Raw genomic sequence first — 19,821 nt, 5'->3', positions numbered from 1 at the left:
TCCTCCATTGAGGCCCACTGTTCTAGTCCATCAGTTGTTTCAAATATTAATTCTATTACTCCTCCTTCCACCAGCCCTTTCTTCATTTCCTCCCTCTGATCGTAGTACTCCATGCAGTCCTTTATTGTATGCTCCATTGACTCTTCCTCTTACGTTGCACCCGTGCGTGCCGGCTCCTGATAACAGTAGGATCATTGATTAACATTGCTCTCCCGATATAGAAGTTCTAGCAGTATCCTGTATAACCTTCTATATATGGCAGTGTTCATTTTACCTCTGAAAAGTGATGGGTCCCGGGGACTCGCATGCTCAAAAATCTATGGGTCCCAACAGAGATCTATGGGTCCCCAAAATTTAGTGTGCTCCAGGCGCTTACAAACTGTCGTATTTTCCCTTACAAAATACAAAAAAATATATATATATATTTTCAAACATGTTTATTTATGTAGTTTAACATGTTATATTGTACATGTGTTTCCTTATATCATATATATTGTTAATGAACATTTTGTTGTGAGACACTGAGTTGCTCGACATGAATGAGGTTTATTATAAACAAAGTTCAAAAATGAAGTCGCTCGGACGTTCACTGTAGAAGGAAAAAATACATGCAAATATAATTAAGTAGAATATTAAATTTTCTTTTTTAAATTATTAATTCATTTTATGCATTAAATTATTGTTGGTAATACAGTATACTGATTAAAAGGGATCACCGCAAATCTGTCTTTTATTATTTTCTCCTTTTATGCTTCCTTTTTTTCTTAACTTCTTTATACAACATAATCATTCGTAATATAATGCAAGTGAGCCGTTTGAGAGCCAGCTCTTTAATGAGTTGAGCCGAAAAAGCCGGTTCTCTAAAAAGAGACGGACTTTCACTAGACAACTTGAACTGCGGATCTGCCTGACGAAAAGTTTGGAGTGCGGTAATTCTTTGTTAAAAAATGATAATGACAATTTCGTGTCAAAAATGTTGCGTCCAGGGGACGCACGTTGATTTGACAAGATGCGTCCCCAGCAAAAATTATGCATCTAGGACGCAGGGATCCAGGCAAACGAGAACACTGATATGGTGATATTTATCGTTATCTTTTTATCGCCCAGGCCTAGTTTTGAATACTTCTGATTTTTCATTTGTAATATGCAGGTATCTCTCTCAGGATGAGGTTTTGGACCAGTCCAACCCCTTCGTTCAGTTGGTCAGCGGTGTCGTGTGGCTCGTCAGAAACGGTGAAGTGTACATCAATGCCAGTGTGACAGCCGAATGCAACGATATGCAGGAGAGTGGTACTGCCAAGTTTTTTGTTCTTCAAGCCCGGTGGTATCCAATACCTGTCGTGGTTGTGTGACAAATGTTTGCTCTGTTCTTTGGCAGGCTCCTTTTACTATTTTACCAATGTTACATCGGCAAGAGTGGCCTTGGGTCATGACGCTGAGGGAAGAGTGATCTTGGTACAGGTGGATGGACAGACAGGAGAAAGGGGGTGAGACATTTTCACAAATCCTACAAATTCTTTCTTTTCCAATAATGTAAGCTACATATTAACATCATTTTATCATTGTATTCGTTGTGTTGTTCAAATCCACAAATGTATTCGCGATTTACTCAAGATTTAAAAACAATTTTTCTTGTGTGCGAGATAAAAAACATACCTTTGTGAATACCCATTATATTTGTGGATCTTTAAATAAATTATTCACTCTGGATTTCATCTTTTAATTAATAATAAGCTTTGAAAGTCCTTAAAAAGTGCTTGAATTTGGCCATGGGAATTGTGTACGAACCCTGAATATGATAACGGACTTAGATAGATAGATAGATAGATAGATACTTTATTCATCCCCGAAGGGAAATTCACACTTCCAGCAGGATCCTTGTGTTCAAAATAAAGCAATAATGAAGTAAAATGAATATAATACATAAATACCCAATGTAACATGTTGATATAGAGTATTTAAATAGCGCTACATCAAATACACACTGTAATAAAAATAGGGTAATATGCAATGTGGGGGTGTGGTTTATTGTGGGCTTTCACTCCCCCGGGTGGAGTTAAAGAGCCTCATGGCATGAGGAAGAAATGATCTCCTCAGTCTGTCCGTGGAACAATACTGCGATGTGATGTTGTAATTGTAAGTTCATATGGAGGCATGTTGTTCAAAACAGGAATGACAATGTCAGTGAATGCACCATGTTGATCAGGATTTGAAGATTCAGAAGTGAGTGTGCAGTATGGCTGTTGTATGTGGCGTATTTAAATCATAATGTTTGTTTCTTATTGAATAAAGTTTTTTAACTCTAGGAGGAGCTAAATGATACACACTTTCTCTTTAAACCCATGCATGCCAAATCTATTTTTTTTTTCTCAAAAAATCTTTGACTTTTGCCTTTTCTCCTGAAGAGGTGTTTTGAGGTTGGTTGTTTAAACAAAGGTTTTGTCTTGGAACTCTCTTTTGCATTTATATAAAACAAGCCAAATGGCCTGGAGTTGCGGGACATTTTATTTGGGCGAGATGGGGCTGTGGTTAGTTGAAAAAGCACCAGGGAGCCACTAGGAAGTGCCAAAAAGTCACATGGCCACATGCTGCTGCAGAGCCGATTGTACACAAAACTAGATGTTTATCGATTTAGTTGTTTTTTGGGGGGTTTCTTGACATGGAAACTAGCTAAAAACACTCCCAGAGGCCTAAAGCACAACTGTGTAAATTTTCATGAAAATCAGTTCAGCTTTTTCGGAATGTTAACGCCACATACGAACACACAGGCACGCAAATCAGGATTTTTTTATATATATATATATATATATATATATATATATATATATATACATATATAATTATATAATTAGGTAAGATTTTCGGGGCCACATAAATTATTCAGAGATACTCTTGAATACTACTTGCAGCATAGCTTAACCACTTATAGCAAGTAAAGTCTCACATTTAACCATGACAATCAAAGTCATGACTTCCAAAAGTTTTAGAGACAACAAAAATTTAAGTGTTTAGTCTGACATCCTAGATAGATAGATAGATGGATAGATAGAGACAGCTATACATAGATAGATGCTTTATTCATCCCCGTAGGGAAATTCACTCTTCCAGCAGTATCCTTGTGTTGAAAAATAAAATTATAAAGAAAGCAGGCGGTGTTGCATCCAGAGTCACGTGATTAAAGTCCACAGAGATAAACAGGGTGGCCTCGGGGTGCTGTGTTTGTAGTTTAGCAACAGCGGAGTGGATGATGTCATTCGCTAGGCCAAAAGTTTGACGTCCCTGCAGCAGATGGAAATCTTTGTGTTTACATGCCCAGGGTTACACCACCTCGTGTTCACGTAGATAGCGAGTTCGCCTCCTCTCCGCTTCCCGCAGGCTTTTGTGTCTCTGTCTGCCCTAACAGCACTGAAGCCGGGTAGCTCCACGTTAGCGTCCCGGTTGCTGGAGGTAAAGCAAATTTTTCAAATTCTTTCCTCAATATTTTGCATTTTTTTGACAGAATGAACCTTTGGGAGATGGGCATCTTTCTGAAAGACAATGGCGTTGTCAACGCCATCAATCTGGATGGTGGCGGGTCTTCCACCTTTGTTTCCAACGGCACCCTGGCCAACTACCCAACTGACAAATGGTAGTTTGCGCCACATAAGCAAGATACAATCAATGACTTTTGTTGCAGTTGCCTGAAATTATTATAATCATATTCACTGCAGCAAAGAAGACAAAAGGTGGCGCTGCGCTCGAGCAGTTTCCACCGTCATTTGCGTGCACGTGCGGCGTTGCTGGCCTTCAGACTGCGGTGAACATGGCGAATGTGTGGACGGAGTATGTCACTGCCAGGATGGCTGGCGGGGCGCCGACTGCAACTTGTCCGTTTGTCAGCTGCCGTCATGCGGCCCCCGCCAAATCTGCACCGCACGTGAGTAAAAACACCAGATTTACCTCAAAGATTTGAGGTCTGTTTTGCACCCAAAATGTTTTACCGTAAATTCTGGACAACAGAGTGCACCTGATTAAAATACGCATGTGAAAATTTGAGGAAGCTTGTTTTTGTACAAGCTGTGCTGGAGTTTAAGCTGCTGGCTTAAACAGCTATAAAACTAAACTAATCCATGGCCGTTTCTTATACAGTGGAACTTCGGTTTTCGAACGCCTCTTAGTTCGAACAAATCGGTGTTCGACCAAAAATTTCGAGAAATTCTTGCTTTGCTGTTCGGTCAAAAATTCGGAGTTCGAACGCCGGTAATGCGTGAGTGCGTATGCTAGGGTGCGATGCTGAGCGGCGTACGGGTGTAGATCGTGTAGATCGCCCCCACCCCTCGTGACCAACTGTTATCACGTGCGCACTTGCCTCTTTTTGCTTTCGCTTTTAATATCGGTGAACGGAGTGTTTTAGCCCCTAACTATGCCTCCGAAGAAGGTCGGTGCAAGCAGGACAGGTGAAAAAAGAAAAGTTGTTCGTACAACTATTGCCTTTGAGAAAGACATAATAGCTAAATATGAAAGAGGTGTGCGAGTTTACGATCTTGCTAAGGGAATACAGCATGCGCCTTCTGCTGACCACCAAGGTAAGAAATCCTATTCATAATTATTTTCTTAATCTTTTTTTTTTTTTAACGCGAACGTACGATTAGCCTGGGTTAGGTTTATGATTCGAAGTAAACATTCAGGGTGTTGGAACTGAGCCCAAAATTCAGGGTGTTGGAACGGAGCCCCCTTTCCAATGAAGCGCTAACCACTTGTGGTGCTAAATGACTTGTAAACGACTTGATTTTTTTATTTTTACACGTTCATGTTAGCGTAATCTTTTGTACGGAAGATTACGCTAACGCGAATGTACGATTAGCCTGGGTTAGCTTCATGTTTACGTTAAACATTCATGGTAAACATTCAGGGTGTTGGAACGGATTAAAACGATTTACATTATTTTTAAAGGGAAAATCGATTTCAGTGATTGAACAAATCGGTTCTCGAACAGGGTTCTGGAACGGATTATGGTCGAGAACCGAGGTTCCACTGTATTTAGGCAATCATCAGCGGGGAAATGTCTAGTACAAGAAAGTAACACATTGTGCAGTAATAAAGACACTCGTTTGCAGGCTGTGTCCGCAGTTGAGGTAAGATCTTAGGCAGCTGCACCGTCATACCCAGAAAAGCGGGCAGGCACTAGAAAGGGGCAGAGTTGGCCAAAATCACCTATCCTCCTCCTGAGTCCTCACAAATAATAATAAAATGCAGGTTTTCTTGGGCTCGGTCCCTAAAAAACAAACTAACTCGTCGGGCTTTAATACTCGCAGGTTGGGCTGGATTCTTCAGTCCCAATCTTACCTTTAGTCCTCCGATGTTATCCATCCATCCATTTTCTGTACCGCTTATCCTCAGTAGGGTCGCGGGGGTGCTAGATCCCAATCCAGCTATCTTCAGGCAGTGGGCAGGGGACACCCTGAATTGGTGTCCAGCCATTCAAAGACACAGACAACTCACTCGCTCATTCACACCTAGGGACAATTTGGACTGGCCAATTCACCTGACATGCATATTATTGGAATGTCGGAGGAAACCGGAGTGCCCGAAGGAAATCCACGCAAGCACGGAGAGAACATGCAAACCCCACACAGGAAGGTTTGATCTCATAACCTCAGAACTGTGCCGCACACTCGCTAACCACTGCCCCGCCATGCAGTCCCCCCTCCGATATTAATCTTAATTGATTAGCAACGCAGTCAATATGGATTAAATTGGCATTTACATACATGCACGATTAAGTAAAATTATTATCAAAGCAAAACTCACTGTATACTGTCCTTTCTAAAATTCAGAAGCCCGATTTGATTTTGTGACATGGAGATTATGATCTTAAGCTATTTCATCCATTGAGCACAAAGTGATAGAGATACCAAGTATTTCTACTCCTACATAAAAAAACATATTGGGCTTTACATTTTAATCAGTACAGTTCATTGAGTTTTGAGAATGTTAAAACCAGTTTTAGAAATATTGATTGCTCTGCTAGTTCATTGTCAGCCGCAGACACAGTCCGGTTTTGAGTGTGTGATCGTATTTTCCAGACAATAAGTTGCGCCGGAGTATAAGTCTTCCTGGGTAAAAAAAATTCATAATTAAAAAGGGAAGAACATATATAAACTTCACCGGAGTTTAAGTTGTATTTTTTTGGGGAAATGCATTTGATATAACCCAACATCAAAAACTTACATGTCATCTTGAAAGGCAATTTAAAATAAAAGGGAGCAGTTATTCTGTAACATATTAAGAGTTATTCAGATAACTCTAGCATGAATAATATGCTTACCAAACTATCATTTTCCATCCATCCATCCATTATCTGCACGGCTTATACTCAGTAGGGTCGCGGGGGTGCTAGAGCCCTTCCCAGCCATCTTTGGGCAGTGGGCAGGGGATACCCTGAACTGGTTGCCAGCCAGTCGCAGGACACCCAGGGACAGACAATTCGCTCGCTCATTCACACCTAGGGACAATTTGGACCGGCCGATTAACCTGACATGCATGTTTTTGGAATGCGGGAGGAAACCGGAGTGCCCAGAAGAAACCCACGCAAGCACAGGGAGAACATGCAAACTCCACACAGGAGGTTTGATCTCATGACCTCAGGTCTATGCTGCGGACACGCTAGCCACTCATTTCTCAGTACAACAAAGCAAGGTTATCAACAAAGGCATTGAGTTTCCTGTTGTGGTTTAATGTGAAAATAACATTTGAAATGGTATACAGTACTTGGTAATAATACGTCAATAATTTCACAAAAAAGTCTCACTGGAGTATAAACCCTGGCCAAACTATGAAAAAAACTGAGACTGATGGTCTAGAAAATCCGGTACTTTTCTTTACTAGACATTACCCTTGTGATTCTGCCCAGATCATTATCTTACTACTTAGGGACAGCGGGAATATGGTTCATCCATTCATAACGAGGCATTTGGTTACCAAAGGGTATCATAGTTACTTCTGCCCTTTCAAATGTAAATAACCCCTATTGTATTGCAATCCGTAGTGTTTAAAATGTAGAAACAGGAAACGGCCTTTAGTATGGACTCTGGAATTTAAAGTATTTGTCTTTTATGTTGCAGTTGGCTGTGTCTGTGATGCCGGGTGGAGGGGCAAAAACTGCAGTCAAGGTATTTTGGAACACAGATATAATTTAATACACTGACAGCTCCCTTATAGGTGAGCCTCAGTTTATGTAAAATAAATACAAACTTTTTGACCTACAAGTTTTAAAAAAATGTTAATGTATTTTAGTTATTATTTGAATCAGTATTTTTTTGATAATTATTTTTTTAGGCACTAAGTAATACAAAGTTTCCCTTTAAACACCACAATAAACAAGAAATTCAACAAATGCTATGTAAGATCATGTCATTAAAATCTACAAATGTTATGCTTATTGGTAATGTTAAACATCTTTAGGTTCGGATGTCGTTTTGTACAGTATATATTTTGCATATCATTTTCCAAAGTAGACGCACAGAGAACACAAGAAAAGTGGTAAGGAATCAAGCCAAAACCTCAGCCCCAAAAGAAAGATTCAATAGAAGCTAACTAAATTGATGACGTTTCAAAACGTAAACGTACATTAAGAGCATCGTGGAAAGAGGAGTTCACGTGCCTTGTAGCAGACGACGCAACGCAAACATTGCATGAATGAAGATGAGACAATACAGGAACATACTGATGGCAGATGGAAAACATGCAATGAATGTTATAACTACATTTATGATAAACTTAATTTTAACGTGTTGTTCTGTTTTATATTCTGATTATCAATCTTTAATACTTTGTGACAATGGGTTTTTTTGCGATTCGTCATCTGATTATGTTTCAAGTTGTGAAAAATGGGGCAGGCAACTTTATGGCCAACTCTGAAAAGTTGCCTGCCCTGCTGTCCGCTAAGTTTCAGACACTGCTAAAGCTGTAAGAACCCTGAACACACAAAATTCATTTTTGTTTTAAGTGAACGGCATTTCTTAACCTGAAATGATAAAAATTCCAAATATACAAAAACTTGAACAGTTTCCATACAAGCTGTGAAATTTTGAGGTCATTCCAACAAAAAATGTCAAAATGATTTGCCTATGAAACTGGATTGAACATTTTGGAACACCCTGTATAGAGATTTTACAACCATCAATTGGTAAGGTGACTTTGACACAAACTTGAATTGTCTTTCGGTGCTAGAATGTCCGGAAGGTTTTTATGGCACAGGCTGCAACAAGTCATGCTCGTGCACAAATGGCGGCTTGTGTCATCACGTCCACGGCACCTGCAGCTGCTCACCAGGATTCAACGGCGCAAACTGTGAAGAAGGTACAAAGAATAAACTGCCACAGGTCAAAAGTTTCGAGACTTTTAACAAAGTCAAAACATAAGCTAGTTTTCTATTCAGTTTTGCATTTTTGTTTTTCACAGATCTGCGTTTACGTGCCAAAGATTCTCAGGGAGAAACTCATTATCTGACAGAGTGAGTCTACAAAGTCTTTTTCTTCTTTATTAAGTAGTACAGTTACATTCAGGTATACAGTGCTCTGGTTTGCCCGCGTCCCTGCGTCCTAGACGCATCATTTTTGCTGGGGACGCATTGGGTCAAATCAACGTGGGTCCCCGGCACACAACGTTTTTGACACCAAATTGTCATTATTACCCGATTCCTTTTTTTTTTTTAACAAAGATTTACCGCACTCCAAACTTTTCGTCAGGCAGATCCGCCATTGTTGTTTTGGTCTTGCGCCGATCTCGGCAAACGAGATCTCGTTGCTTCGAGATGAAGTCATTGTTGTGGCGGTTGTCGAGTGAAAGAGAAGTATGTCTCCGAAAAAACAGTTGGTATTAGGTGCAAATCAACAAAAAATTGGTCATTTCTTCAGTGTCGGTAATAAGTCGAAACATAACACAGAAAGTGGTAACAATGGCAATAATTCCGGCTCGAAAAAACGGCGTAGAAATTCTTCAGAAGACCGCGAAGGCAAGGAAAACAAAAGAATACTAGCAAGAAAAGGACTTTTCTGCCAAAATGGACTAAATTATATTCCTGGTTACGCTATGAGGAGGATGATAATGGATTGGAATTTGAGAAGGCATTACAACTATGGCAGGACAGCAAACCACGAAGAATATATCAACTGAAAAATTTGGAGCGATAACTGCTTTGTATTACCAATTAACAGTGATGATTAATACTGCATGAATATATAAATATTTCAGCAATATTATTTTATATAGTGTACAATATTGTGAACTGAAAAATCTGAAGTTATAACTGCTTTGTATTACCAATTATTTGGGATGATTAAAACTGAATGAAAATATAGATTAATATAATTATTTCAGCAATAATATTTTGTATAATGTACAATATTGTTGTGAACTGAAAAATCTTGAAGTGATAACTGATTTGTATTACCAATAAACTGATGATTAAAGCTCAATGAATATATAGATTTTTATTATATATTTGTCACCGATTTACAATTTCAACCTCGATAACACTAAATTTTGGGGACCCATAGATCTCTGTTGGGACCCATAGATTTTTGAGCATGCGAGTCCCTGGGACCCATCACTTTTCACAGGTAAAATGAACACTGGGTATAGTGTTTTTGTGTGGGTAGAAGGAAATCATTTTAGGATTTCTGAGTGCCCACTGCAGTTACCTCAGATTACCAGAAGAGGACGCCAAATGTCAACTCTATAAACGATCAGTTTGTGTAATTGTGATACCTGCAATATCAATGTTTTACATAAACAGTAGGGCATTTGGCTTGGAAAATAACATTTTATTGCAAGAACACTGGACTTATGCCTGAATTTACAAAATCTTTTCAGCCCTGATGTTTTTGTGTCCCGATTGGTAAGAAAAGGGGGACTCTTTTCGGCACAATACAACACAGTTGAAATTTTCAACACAGGCTTCCAGTACAGTGTGAAAATAACATGTGAAATGATATAGCCAATAATAACGTGTTAGAAATGTCACCGATTAGTCGCACCCCCGGCCAAACTATGAAAAAACTGCGACGTATAGTCTGGAAAATACAGTCATTGTTTTGCAACCATTAAGTGTCAAGACCGGAATGGAGACAGGACCCACTTGTGTTGCGTTTCTCACAAGTTTTATTGGAAGAAAGAGAAGGGGTTGCGCCCACGATTCGGTGATTGCTGGATGCAGAAAGCTGGTCTCTCTGAACGTGAGAGTGGATCTTCTGTGGCGAGCGATGGCGGTGTCAGGAATGGAAAACGGGTCAGTAGCCGGGAAGAGAGCAAAAACGTGGTTGGGTCTTAAGCGAGTCGTAAGCTAGGAGAGAGTAGACGGGGACGGACAGGAGCAAAAAACAGGTGAGAGTTCGGGTCGAAGAAGGCTTGCCTAGCGTTAACTGAGGTTCCCAGACGGACTGACAACAGGGGACAGATAGGAGTGGATTTAAATAGGGACAGGGAGCCAATCAGAGTCCGAGGCAGTTGGCCCCAAAGGAGCGGGCACAGGTGATGCATATCGGTAATCATTAAATTAAGCATTTTATTTTTTTAACAAAAATTCCACATTTAATCTCTGCTTGTTCTGTTCCCCTCAGACAATCATGGCTGATGCTCACCATGGTCCTGAGTATTCTGCTGATGCTCAGCCTGATACCTTCAGTGATGCGGCTGTGCCGGCGCTCGCCCAGGATTTGCACACGCGTGGACTACGCCTACCTGCCGTTGTCAACTTCCGAAGGCGTTTCCGTCAGCGGGAGGCTTTAGAAATCGAATCGAGGTTTCTCTAACTCTCTTGAACCAATCCTGATGATTGTCAAACACTGGGAAAGGATAGTGCCTTACTATATGTACTTTTGTTTTTGCGACTGCCAATGGAAAATTCATTGCACTATTTCACAAAGCATTTCATTACAAAGTGGGGAATGCCACATTTCAGAACATTTTTGGTCAGGGGTCGGGATGAAAGACGTCAAACTTCATCTCCAAGGAAATGCCACTTCTTCGGTGCAGTTTATTTCACTGTGTGTGGCTTTTGATAATTTCATAAAATATACGATATCATAATAATGCCCAACAAATATCCAACTTGAAATGTGTCTCCCTCCCCTAGTTACTTCAGATCGTCGAGGTTTTGACCATCATTTTTGATATGAATAATTATTTCAAAACAAGGTGCAAGCAGAGTTCCTTTGTTGAAATGTCACCAAATACGGCACACCAGAAAGAGGCGGATTTATTTACCTTAAGTTATGTGGCATGGTCAGAGTTCTAACTTTCATAATCGATTGTCATTATTTGTCCATTTTATGGAAGCAAATCTTGGAATTCTTTGAAATCTACAAACATTTGTTCTGTCTTAAAATTCGCATCGTTAATCATTCGGCATTTTCTCGTAATATCTATCTATCCTCCGTCCGTTCATCTATCCATCCATCCATCCGTCTATTTGTCCAACTATCCAACCGTCTATCTGTCCATCTATCTATCTATCTCTCTGTCCATCTGTTCATCTATCCATCAGTCTATCTATCTATTTGTCCAACCGTCTATCCGTCCGTCTATCTGTCCATCTATCTGGACATCTATCCATCTCTCTGTCTGTCCGTTCATCTATCAATCCGTCCATCCATCTATCTGTTGGTCCATCCGTCTGTCTATCTATCTATGTATCTGTCCAACTATCCAACCATCTATCCGTCCGTCTATCTATCTAGACATCTATCCATCTATCTAGATGTCTAGACATCTATCTGCGGTAGAAGGTGCATGTCTCACTTGCATGTATGTTCGGATTGGCTAAGATACATTGAAAAAATTCCAATGACATTTCTTCTAATCAGACTTAAAGGTAGAAAAGCACTACGGCGCTTCTGACAGTAGTGGTAGAAAAACGGTGTTGCACCCCCCGGCCCAAAGGCGTTTTTTTTTTTTAATCTCCGAGCCAGTTTACTCATGAAACGAACCACACGTTCCCGACCTCTGTTTTAAGTGGTGAAACACGAACTTGTGTTTTTATTCAAACTTTAAAATTGTATTTTATTCGCCTTTGTAGTACTTCTCAGGAATTAAAGTGGCATTTGAGGTAAAGTCACGGATCAATGTTCAAAGCTTTTGTGATAGTCCAATAACATATCAATAAAGAATGTACGGATACTTTTTCAATGGTATCCATATGAACATTTGTTGAGAAGACCAACAAATGATTATTTCTGTGAGAAAGTAGAGGAAAAATTGCAAGCCGGTACACTGAGGAAATATTCTCTCAACGAAACCTACCAAAAGCAAGCCCAAACAGGCAAGGATAACATATTTCTCAAATATGGAGCCGACACTCGTTCTTTGTGAGGACTTTACAGACCATTTAAGGAGTAAAATCACTAAAATAAGGTCCAGCCTTTTAGCCTGTCAAAATAAAATATTTTAAATATCTGGAATATCTATCTAGACATCTATCAATGCATCTTCCTATCTAGACATCTATCTATCTATCTTCCTATCTAGACATCTATCTATCTATCTTCCTATCTAGACATCTATCTATCATGACATCTATTTATCAAGACATCTATGTAGACATCCATTTAGACATCTAGACATCTATCTTTTCCTCTTTCTTTTTCACTCTTTTTCTATCTATATATCTATGTATATCTCCTTTTCTTTCTCTTTCTTATCCTATTTTTCTCTCTCCTTTTCTATCTGTCTATCTCTATCTATCAAGACATCTTCCTATCTAGACATCTATCTATCATGACATCTATTTATCTAGACATCTATGTAGACATCCATCTAGACATCTATCAAGACATCTTCCTATCTAGACATCTATCCATCTTCCTATCTAGACATCTATCTATCATGACATCTATTTATCGAGACATCTATGTAGACATCCATGTAGACATCTATTCCTCTTTATTTTTCACTCTTTTTCTATCTATATATCTATGTATATCTCCTTTTCTTTCTCTTTCTTATCCTATGTTTCTCTCTCCTTTTCTATCTGTCTATCTCTATCTATCAAGACATCTTCCTATCTAGACATCTATCTATCATGACATCTATTTATCTAGACATCTATGTAGACATCCATCTAGACATCTATCTTTTCCTCTTTCTCTTTCTTTTTCACTCTTTTTCTATCTATGTATATCTCCTTTTCTCTTTCTTAACCTCTTTCTTTTTCTCTCTCCTTTTCTATCTGTCTATCTATCTAGACATCTATTTAGAAATCTATCTAGACATCTATCTATTTAGACATCTAGACATCTATGTAGACATCTATCTAGACATTTATCTAAATATCTATCTAGACATCTATCCATCCAGACATTTCTCTAGACATCTATCCATCTATCTAGACATCTATCCATCTATCTAGACATCTATCTTTCTAGACATCTATTTATCTTTCTAGACATCCCACTAGTCATCTATCTAGACATCTATCTATCTAGACATCTACCTATCTATCTAGACAGCTATCCAGACAGCTATCTAGACATCTATCCATCCAGACATCTATCTATTTCTCTCGTTTTCTCTCGTTTCCTCTCTTTTTCTCTGGAAAATCAATTTTACCTGAGGAAACACTGGAAGGTTTTGCTTTGGTTGATGCAAGGACACTTGGGTGGAGTTTTCTCCCATGTCAACCCTTTCTGATCCAATTCCCACATCTATGTTAAAGACATTTTATGAATTCTTTGAGGAACAGATTTTAAATGTAGTCAATGACTCTCTTCAGATGGGCCTTTTCCCGGAAGCTGTAAAGCCCCATCTGAGCAGAGCAATTTAGACTGGAGCATTTTAAACGATTACCGTCCAGTGTCCAACCTACCATTTTTAATCAAGATTTTTGAAAAATGAAGCTGTACTCAGAAAACAGCATATTAGACAAATTTCAGTCTGGTTTTAGGATAAACCACAGTAAAGAGACTGCCCTTAAAGATTTAAATGAGAACAGGTATAATATGGATTTAAATAAACTCAGAGTTCTGGTGCTACTGGATCTCAATGCTGTCTTTGACACAGTAGATCACCACATTTAATTAAATAGTCTCAGAAATCTAGTGGGCATCTCATGTACTGGTTGAACTGGTTTTATTCCTACCACACAGTTTGATATTTCTTAGTAAGTATGGATGCATCTTCCCCCAGAACCTATAAAGTTAAATGTGGGGTGCCACAAGGTTCAATTTTAGGCCCGGTACCTTTTAATCATGAGTATGTTTCCTCTTAGTTTGAAGCCAGTTGCCCACTGGCTGAAAACCCTGAGGCCATCTGTTGCCATCTCTATCAATCTGGATAGTTCTCCTTCAGGTCTCTCTCCTCACATGGTTAGTCTCTGCCTTGCTATAATCATATTTAATTTCGATTACTATTTATTTTGGTTTTATTGTATTTTAACCACTGTGTATGTCTGTGTATTGGGTGTTTTGGGTTATTGGGTGGGAATAAAGCAGAGATTATATTGTTTTATTGCACACTGAATGTTTTTATACAGCACTTTAAGTGGCAATAATTTTGCCTTGATTAAAAGTGCCTTACAAAAAAATTGGATTTTTTTCCTTGCCCTCGTGCAGGTTTTAGATCAGGGGATGGTGTCATAGTAGTCTGTGGTTTGCAATAATCTGTGGTCTGCGCAGCCCTTTGAGACTCTTTGTGATTAAGGGCCAAACAAATAAACATGACTTGACTTGATTGTTTCTGTATGAGTCAATTTTCTTCTGTAACATTTGACCGTTATCAGAATCACCTTTAATATTGTGTTGCAAAATATCCCTTAACCCCTAGGGTTGTAAGGGCACCATTTCTTGTGGTGTCTTGGGCAAGTACAGCCTGGTGGCGCCCATCCCTCTCAATGCCAACAAATCTTTCCACCTGGTCTCGAACCGAGGATATAAAATATAATAAATTATATACCACAGCCATATCCCCCTAATGCAGGGGTCGGGAACCTATGGCTCGCGAGCCATATATGGCTCTTTCTATGAGTATCTGTGGCTCAGAGACCAATTTGATTGCATGCAAAATTTCTCCATCTTGTTCAAAACCGGGAATGTCTATGCTATTCAGGTACACGTAAAGCCAAATCAAAGCTAAACTTGAAGGAAACACTTCGCAGTATATATAGGGCACGTTTTTCACTACAATTTACAGTCAGGGTGTCACACAAAAAAAAGGGGAAAAAAAACTCGTTTTGGCTGTACAACGCTAAAGAATCCTTTATTTAAAAGTTCACTATATAATCTGTGTTCAGTGTTCAGATACTTTATGATGAATCCACAGAACTGTAAATACGCCAAAACACCGGAAGAGAACTTAGTCATTTGATTGGGTGAGTGGGAGGAATGGGTGGAGCTATGCAAAAAGTACAAGCATTCCCTCCCATCTCTCGCCAAAGGTAAGCACATAAGGCTGCCTATTCTCAGAATGTTGTGACGTTTTTACAAAATAAATGCTTGCATCTGGTTTTGAAACCAATATGTATGAAAAAAAGGGTCAAAAGGAGTTTAACCGATCTTGAGTAATTGCAAGAAAGAGACAAGTTTAAAGTGGTCTGTTTGTTGAATTTGGGACAGGGGCTCTGGCATTATTCTCTTTTCATAATTTTGTTCAAATCATCAAAAATAAATGTGCTGAAGACTAAGCTTTTGTCTGGGGCGCCGGTTTAGCAATTTAGTAAATTTGTCTCATAATATATGGTGTGGCTCTTTCCCAAAATAAAATTAATATTTTTTGCTTTTATGGCTCTTTGAGTCAAAAAGGTTTCCGACCCCTGCCCTAATGGGAGGTGGCTAGAGTCATTTCTGACTCTTTTTGGGAGATTGATTCAGAGGAGGGGATTCCCAGCCCCCTCGCTCAGCCCAACTGAGGTGTTGGGAGTCATTAGGTGACCAAACCCCCCAATTCCAACCCCTCATGCTGAACGCCAAGCAGGGAGGCAACGGGTACCAATATTTAAGTCTTAGGTATCCCTCGGCCGAGGCTTGAACCACAACCTCCCAGTCTTGGGGCGGGCGGCATACCCCTAAGGCCACCGAGCTGGTGTAAATATAATAATTGGAAAAATATAAAGTATTCACCTCTTAATATAAAGTTTTTACGACTAAGAACTTACAGACTCCTGGGATTTTGCACACAAAGCTGTGGTCTATGTGTCCTATGTGTGCTTGTGGTTGAGTGTGTTGAAAGCTCTAGGGAAGAAGGTATTCTGAGTCTGTGCGTTCGGGACTTGTGGAATCTGAACTGTCGGCCTAATGGTAGCAGTTCCAAAAGACGTTTGATTGTTAAAGGCTGATGTGTTAGGAGACCAGTCTCTTGAAGCACTTCAAAATTAAAGGCGTAAGTGCCATAAGCTTGTAATCATTGAGACTGCCCACTGGGAACTGGGATTATGGCAGATGTTTTGATACATGGTTCGCGCCCCGGCCGAGTCATCCCTAAGACTTAAAAAGTGGTCGGCGGCGCCCTCTGTTGGCTGCGGCTGCATCGGCTCGCTACAACGGGTCAGGTGCAATCGACATTTCGTTCTGTGTACATTGTTACACAGAATGACAATACAAGGAAATTATTATTATTATTATTATTAGATGTCGATGGTTTTTTTTTTGGTCAAGTTTTTTTGTGCGTCGCAACTAAAAAAGTGCTACAAAGCAAGGATGAAATCAAACTACAGAGACTCGAAGTTTTTGCGCAGTATTTCGCCAGATTCCGGGGTTTTGGGGTAGCTGTAGAAGATATCATGTCCCGTTAAGGGGAGAAGATAAAAATAATCTATAGATGCAATTCATTCTTTGAAACGCTAGGGAGTGCTAAAAACGACACAAGCAAGCTGGGGTGATGCTCTTGTTTATTTTTATTTTGCTAGCTTTTTGTTCATTTATTACCTATGTTTTCACTAAATACTCGATTTGAAAGAAAATAAACACTTTTTTATAAATTAAATTCCCCTTATTTACCATTTTTTAAATTTTACTTTATTTACTCTATATGTTTATTAGATTGCAAATATATTTCCCTATATTTATCTTGACAATCATATGTTGTGATATCATTTCTCTCTTTAGAGTCTTTAAGAGGTTTCTATTCTGGAGTGCCATGTCCAATCTCGTTGCATACTAGGTTTCACTGCGTTGTTATGATTGTTTTTTTTTTTTTTAATTTGGGGCGGCAATAGCTCAGGATCGTCTTGGGATCAAGAGATCGCAGGTTCGAATCCCAGCTAGAATTTCTCTATCATTTATTTTGGTATTTTCTTCATTATTCATTATATTTTCTTTATCATTCATTATGCATTCTTCTTTTTATGATATTTTTTATTAGGTTTTATTATGTATTCTTTTATTTTTGTTTTTTTATTTTTTCATAATTATTTTAAATATTTTTTGTTATTATTTTATTTTTTTATTTTCTTTATCATTTATTTTTATATTTCCTTTATTAATCATATTGCATTCTACTTTTTATTACATTTTCTTTATTCATATTTTAATGTGCCTTCTTTTGTTTTGTGTATTTAGTTTATTACTTATTATTTTAATTTCACATTATCTTGGCTATTTTATTTTTGTATTTTCTTTAATATTTATCATTTGTTTTTAGATTTTCTTCATTTATCATTATGCGTTCTATTTTTTTTTTTTTTATATATTATTCATATTTTAAAATGCATTATTTTGTTTTGGTATTTAGTTTATTACATAATATTTTAATTTAATATTATTTTCGCTATTTTATTTTTGTATTTTCTTTATCATTTATCACTTTTTTTTAGATTTTCTTCATTAATCATAATGCATTCTATTTTTATTATATTTTTAAAATTATTCATATTTTTAAATGCATTCTTTTGGTTTGATATTTAGTTTATTACTTATTATTTTCATTTTACATTATCTTCGCTATTTTATTTTGGTATTTTCTTCATTATTCATAATTTATTCAAATATTTTCTTTATTATTCGTAATTCACTCCACTTTTGATTATGTATTATTATTCATGTTTGATCATCCATCCATCCATGATCTGCACTGCTTATCCTCAGTAGGGCCGCGGGGGTGCTGGAGCCCATCCCAGTTATCTTCGGGCAGTGGGCAGGGGACACCTTGAACTGGTTATTTTGGTATTTAGTTTATTATTTGATTCTGACATTTTCTATATGATTTTCTTCTCTCATGTCTCTTTTTCCATAGGGTACGGCTCGTCCCACTTTCCCAGGAGAGCAACAGTTGTTCATTGACCCGCGTGTCATTTTCAGGCCTCCAGCTCTTCACTTATGCAACGCTGCAAAACATGCTTCTTATGTAACTTATACATTCCACATACGGAGGAGTCTCTTTATTATTGTTTTGCTGGAACACTGACACACTTTCACCGACTGGGAGGACGTTTTGTCCAATTCTGTCCCTGAAAAACTTGGTTGCTTCATTGGTGAGTCACTCAGAAGTACTAAATACTTTGTTTACTAGAGACCGCAATCTATGTTTTACTCGAGAACTGATACCGATTCTAGAAATCAAGGAAGGAAAGAAAAACTCTATTTGGAGTTAGCCAGAGCTCACATTGTAAAACATGATAGGTTCAATTGAAACATAACCACATCCCATTTTGGAGGGTGTTCACCCCTTTGTAGTGACGTCATCTTTGTTGTTCATTTTTCCCTCCAGATTCCTCGAAGAACATCCTGAAGTTTGTGGAAAACCTGGTTTCGTAACCTCGATTCTGAGACAGGGGTCAGAGACTTTCGGTTTTGAGGCGGATCAGTATAAGATTGTCCATGCCAAAATGTTTATCTTTGTTTTTCAGTATTATGCTTTTAGCATTCACAATAGTAGGCTACCCTACATATTATAAACATGGATGACAAGGGATTTTTTTCTTAACACAACATATTCATTCATAAACGATGAGAAGAAAACGATTTTCAGGTTTGGCTTTGAATGTGTTAACCAGATTAATGGAAAGAAAATTGTCAGGAACCAGAACAGGATCAGGACCCAATCGCATGACGTTCTCACACAAGCCTTTTATTTTACAGGAAATGGGGAGTCATGCATGTTAGGAAGCCGGTCTGGCGTGCAAGGACAGGAAGCCAAAGACCGACGAGATCGATTCCAATTGCCTGAGTTGATAACGGACAGATGAGGTCGATACAGGACGGGACGGACAGGATTCATAATGAATCAGGATATCGAAAATAAACTGGAGAAACTAGACAGGAACGAAAACTGGACAAAATAATAAACAGGACAAAAATAGACGGAAACAAAACTGGAAACCGAAATCAAACAGGACAAAATAAACGGGAACAATACCGGACAGAAAATACCAACAGGAACAGGACCGTGTCGAAACCCACGTCTTGCGGGGCGGAAGTTCGTTGACGGGCTGACAAAGTAAGAGAGAGCGCACTGAGCTTAAAAAGACGGAAAGCCAATTTGTTAATGAACCACAGCTGGCGCAACATGGGCGGGGTCAATTGGGCGCCATGGCAACCGTGACTAAAATAATACATCGGATCCCTTTTTAAGCACCAAATTTGATATTTATGATATTGATGGGATAATTGTGAATACTGTCAGAACCAGGATAAATGGTAGACCCAATCGTGTAACGTTTACTCACAAGTTTATTGAGATATAGGGGAAAAACAAACACCAGCGATCCGGTGCTCGCTGGACGAGGAAAGCAAGCCGCTCACGGGATTGGAGCGTGATCGGAATGCGGAAGTGATTCGCCGGGACAGAAGATCGGAGCGTGGTCAGGGGGAAAACGGGTCGATAGCCGTAGCAGTAGATCAGAACGTGGTTGGT

At 38.8% G+C, this 19,821-nt stretch overlaps 1 protein-coding gene across 2 annotated transcripts in view; it reads left to right on the top strand.

Annotated features, from left to right (window-relative positions):
- Window positions 1-18,306, top strand: part of nagpa (N-acetylglucosamine-1-phosphodiester alpha-N-acetylglucosaminidase) — a 31,268-nt gene extending 12,962 nt beyond the window's left edge. Inside the window, exons 4-12 of one of the 2 annotated variants that reach the window (XM_088327539.1) lie at window positions 1,151-1,290; window positions 1,379-1,487; window positions 3,500-3,628; window positions 3,711-3,916; window positions 7,104-7,151; window positions 8,212-8,340; window positions 8,443-8,494; window positions 10,602-10,783; window positions 18,202-18,306. In XM_088327539.1, coding sequence (XP_088183665.1) covers window positions 1,151-1,290; window positions 1,379-1,487; window positions 3,500-3,628; window positions 3,711-3,916; window positions 7,104-7,151; window positions 8,212-8,340; window positions 8,443-8,494; window positions 10,602-10,770 — 982 coding nt within the window. In that variant the 3' untranslated portion in view covers window positions 10,771-10,783; window positions 18,202-18,306. Of the gene's footprint in view, window positions 1-1,150; window positions 1,291-1,378; window positions 1,488-3,499; window positions 3,629-3,710; window positions 3,917-7,103; window positions 7,152-8,211; window positions 8,341-8,442; window positions 8,495-10,601; window positions 12,008-18,201 lie in introns of those variants that run through there. The other variant, XM_088327538.1, reaches the window with a different exon arrangement.
- Window positions 18,307-19,821: the final 1,515 nt, after the last annotated feature.

This window comes from Urocampus carinirostris, chromosome 2, assembly GCF_059441175.1.
Source record: "Urocampus carinirostris isolate Australia breed hairy pipefish chromosome 2, RoL_Ucar_1.0, whole genome shotgun sequence".
NCBI classification, from domain to species: Eukaryota; Metazoa; Chordata; class Actinopteri; order Syngnathiformes; family Syngnathidae; genus Urocampus; species Urocampus carinirostris.
Note: the sequence above shows the minus strand (reverse complement) of the source record. Positions and strands in the feature narration are given on the sequence as shown.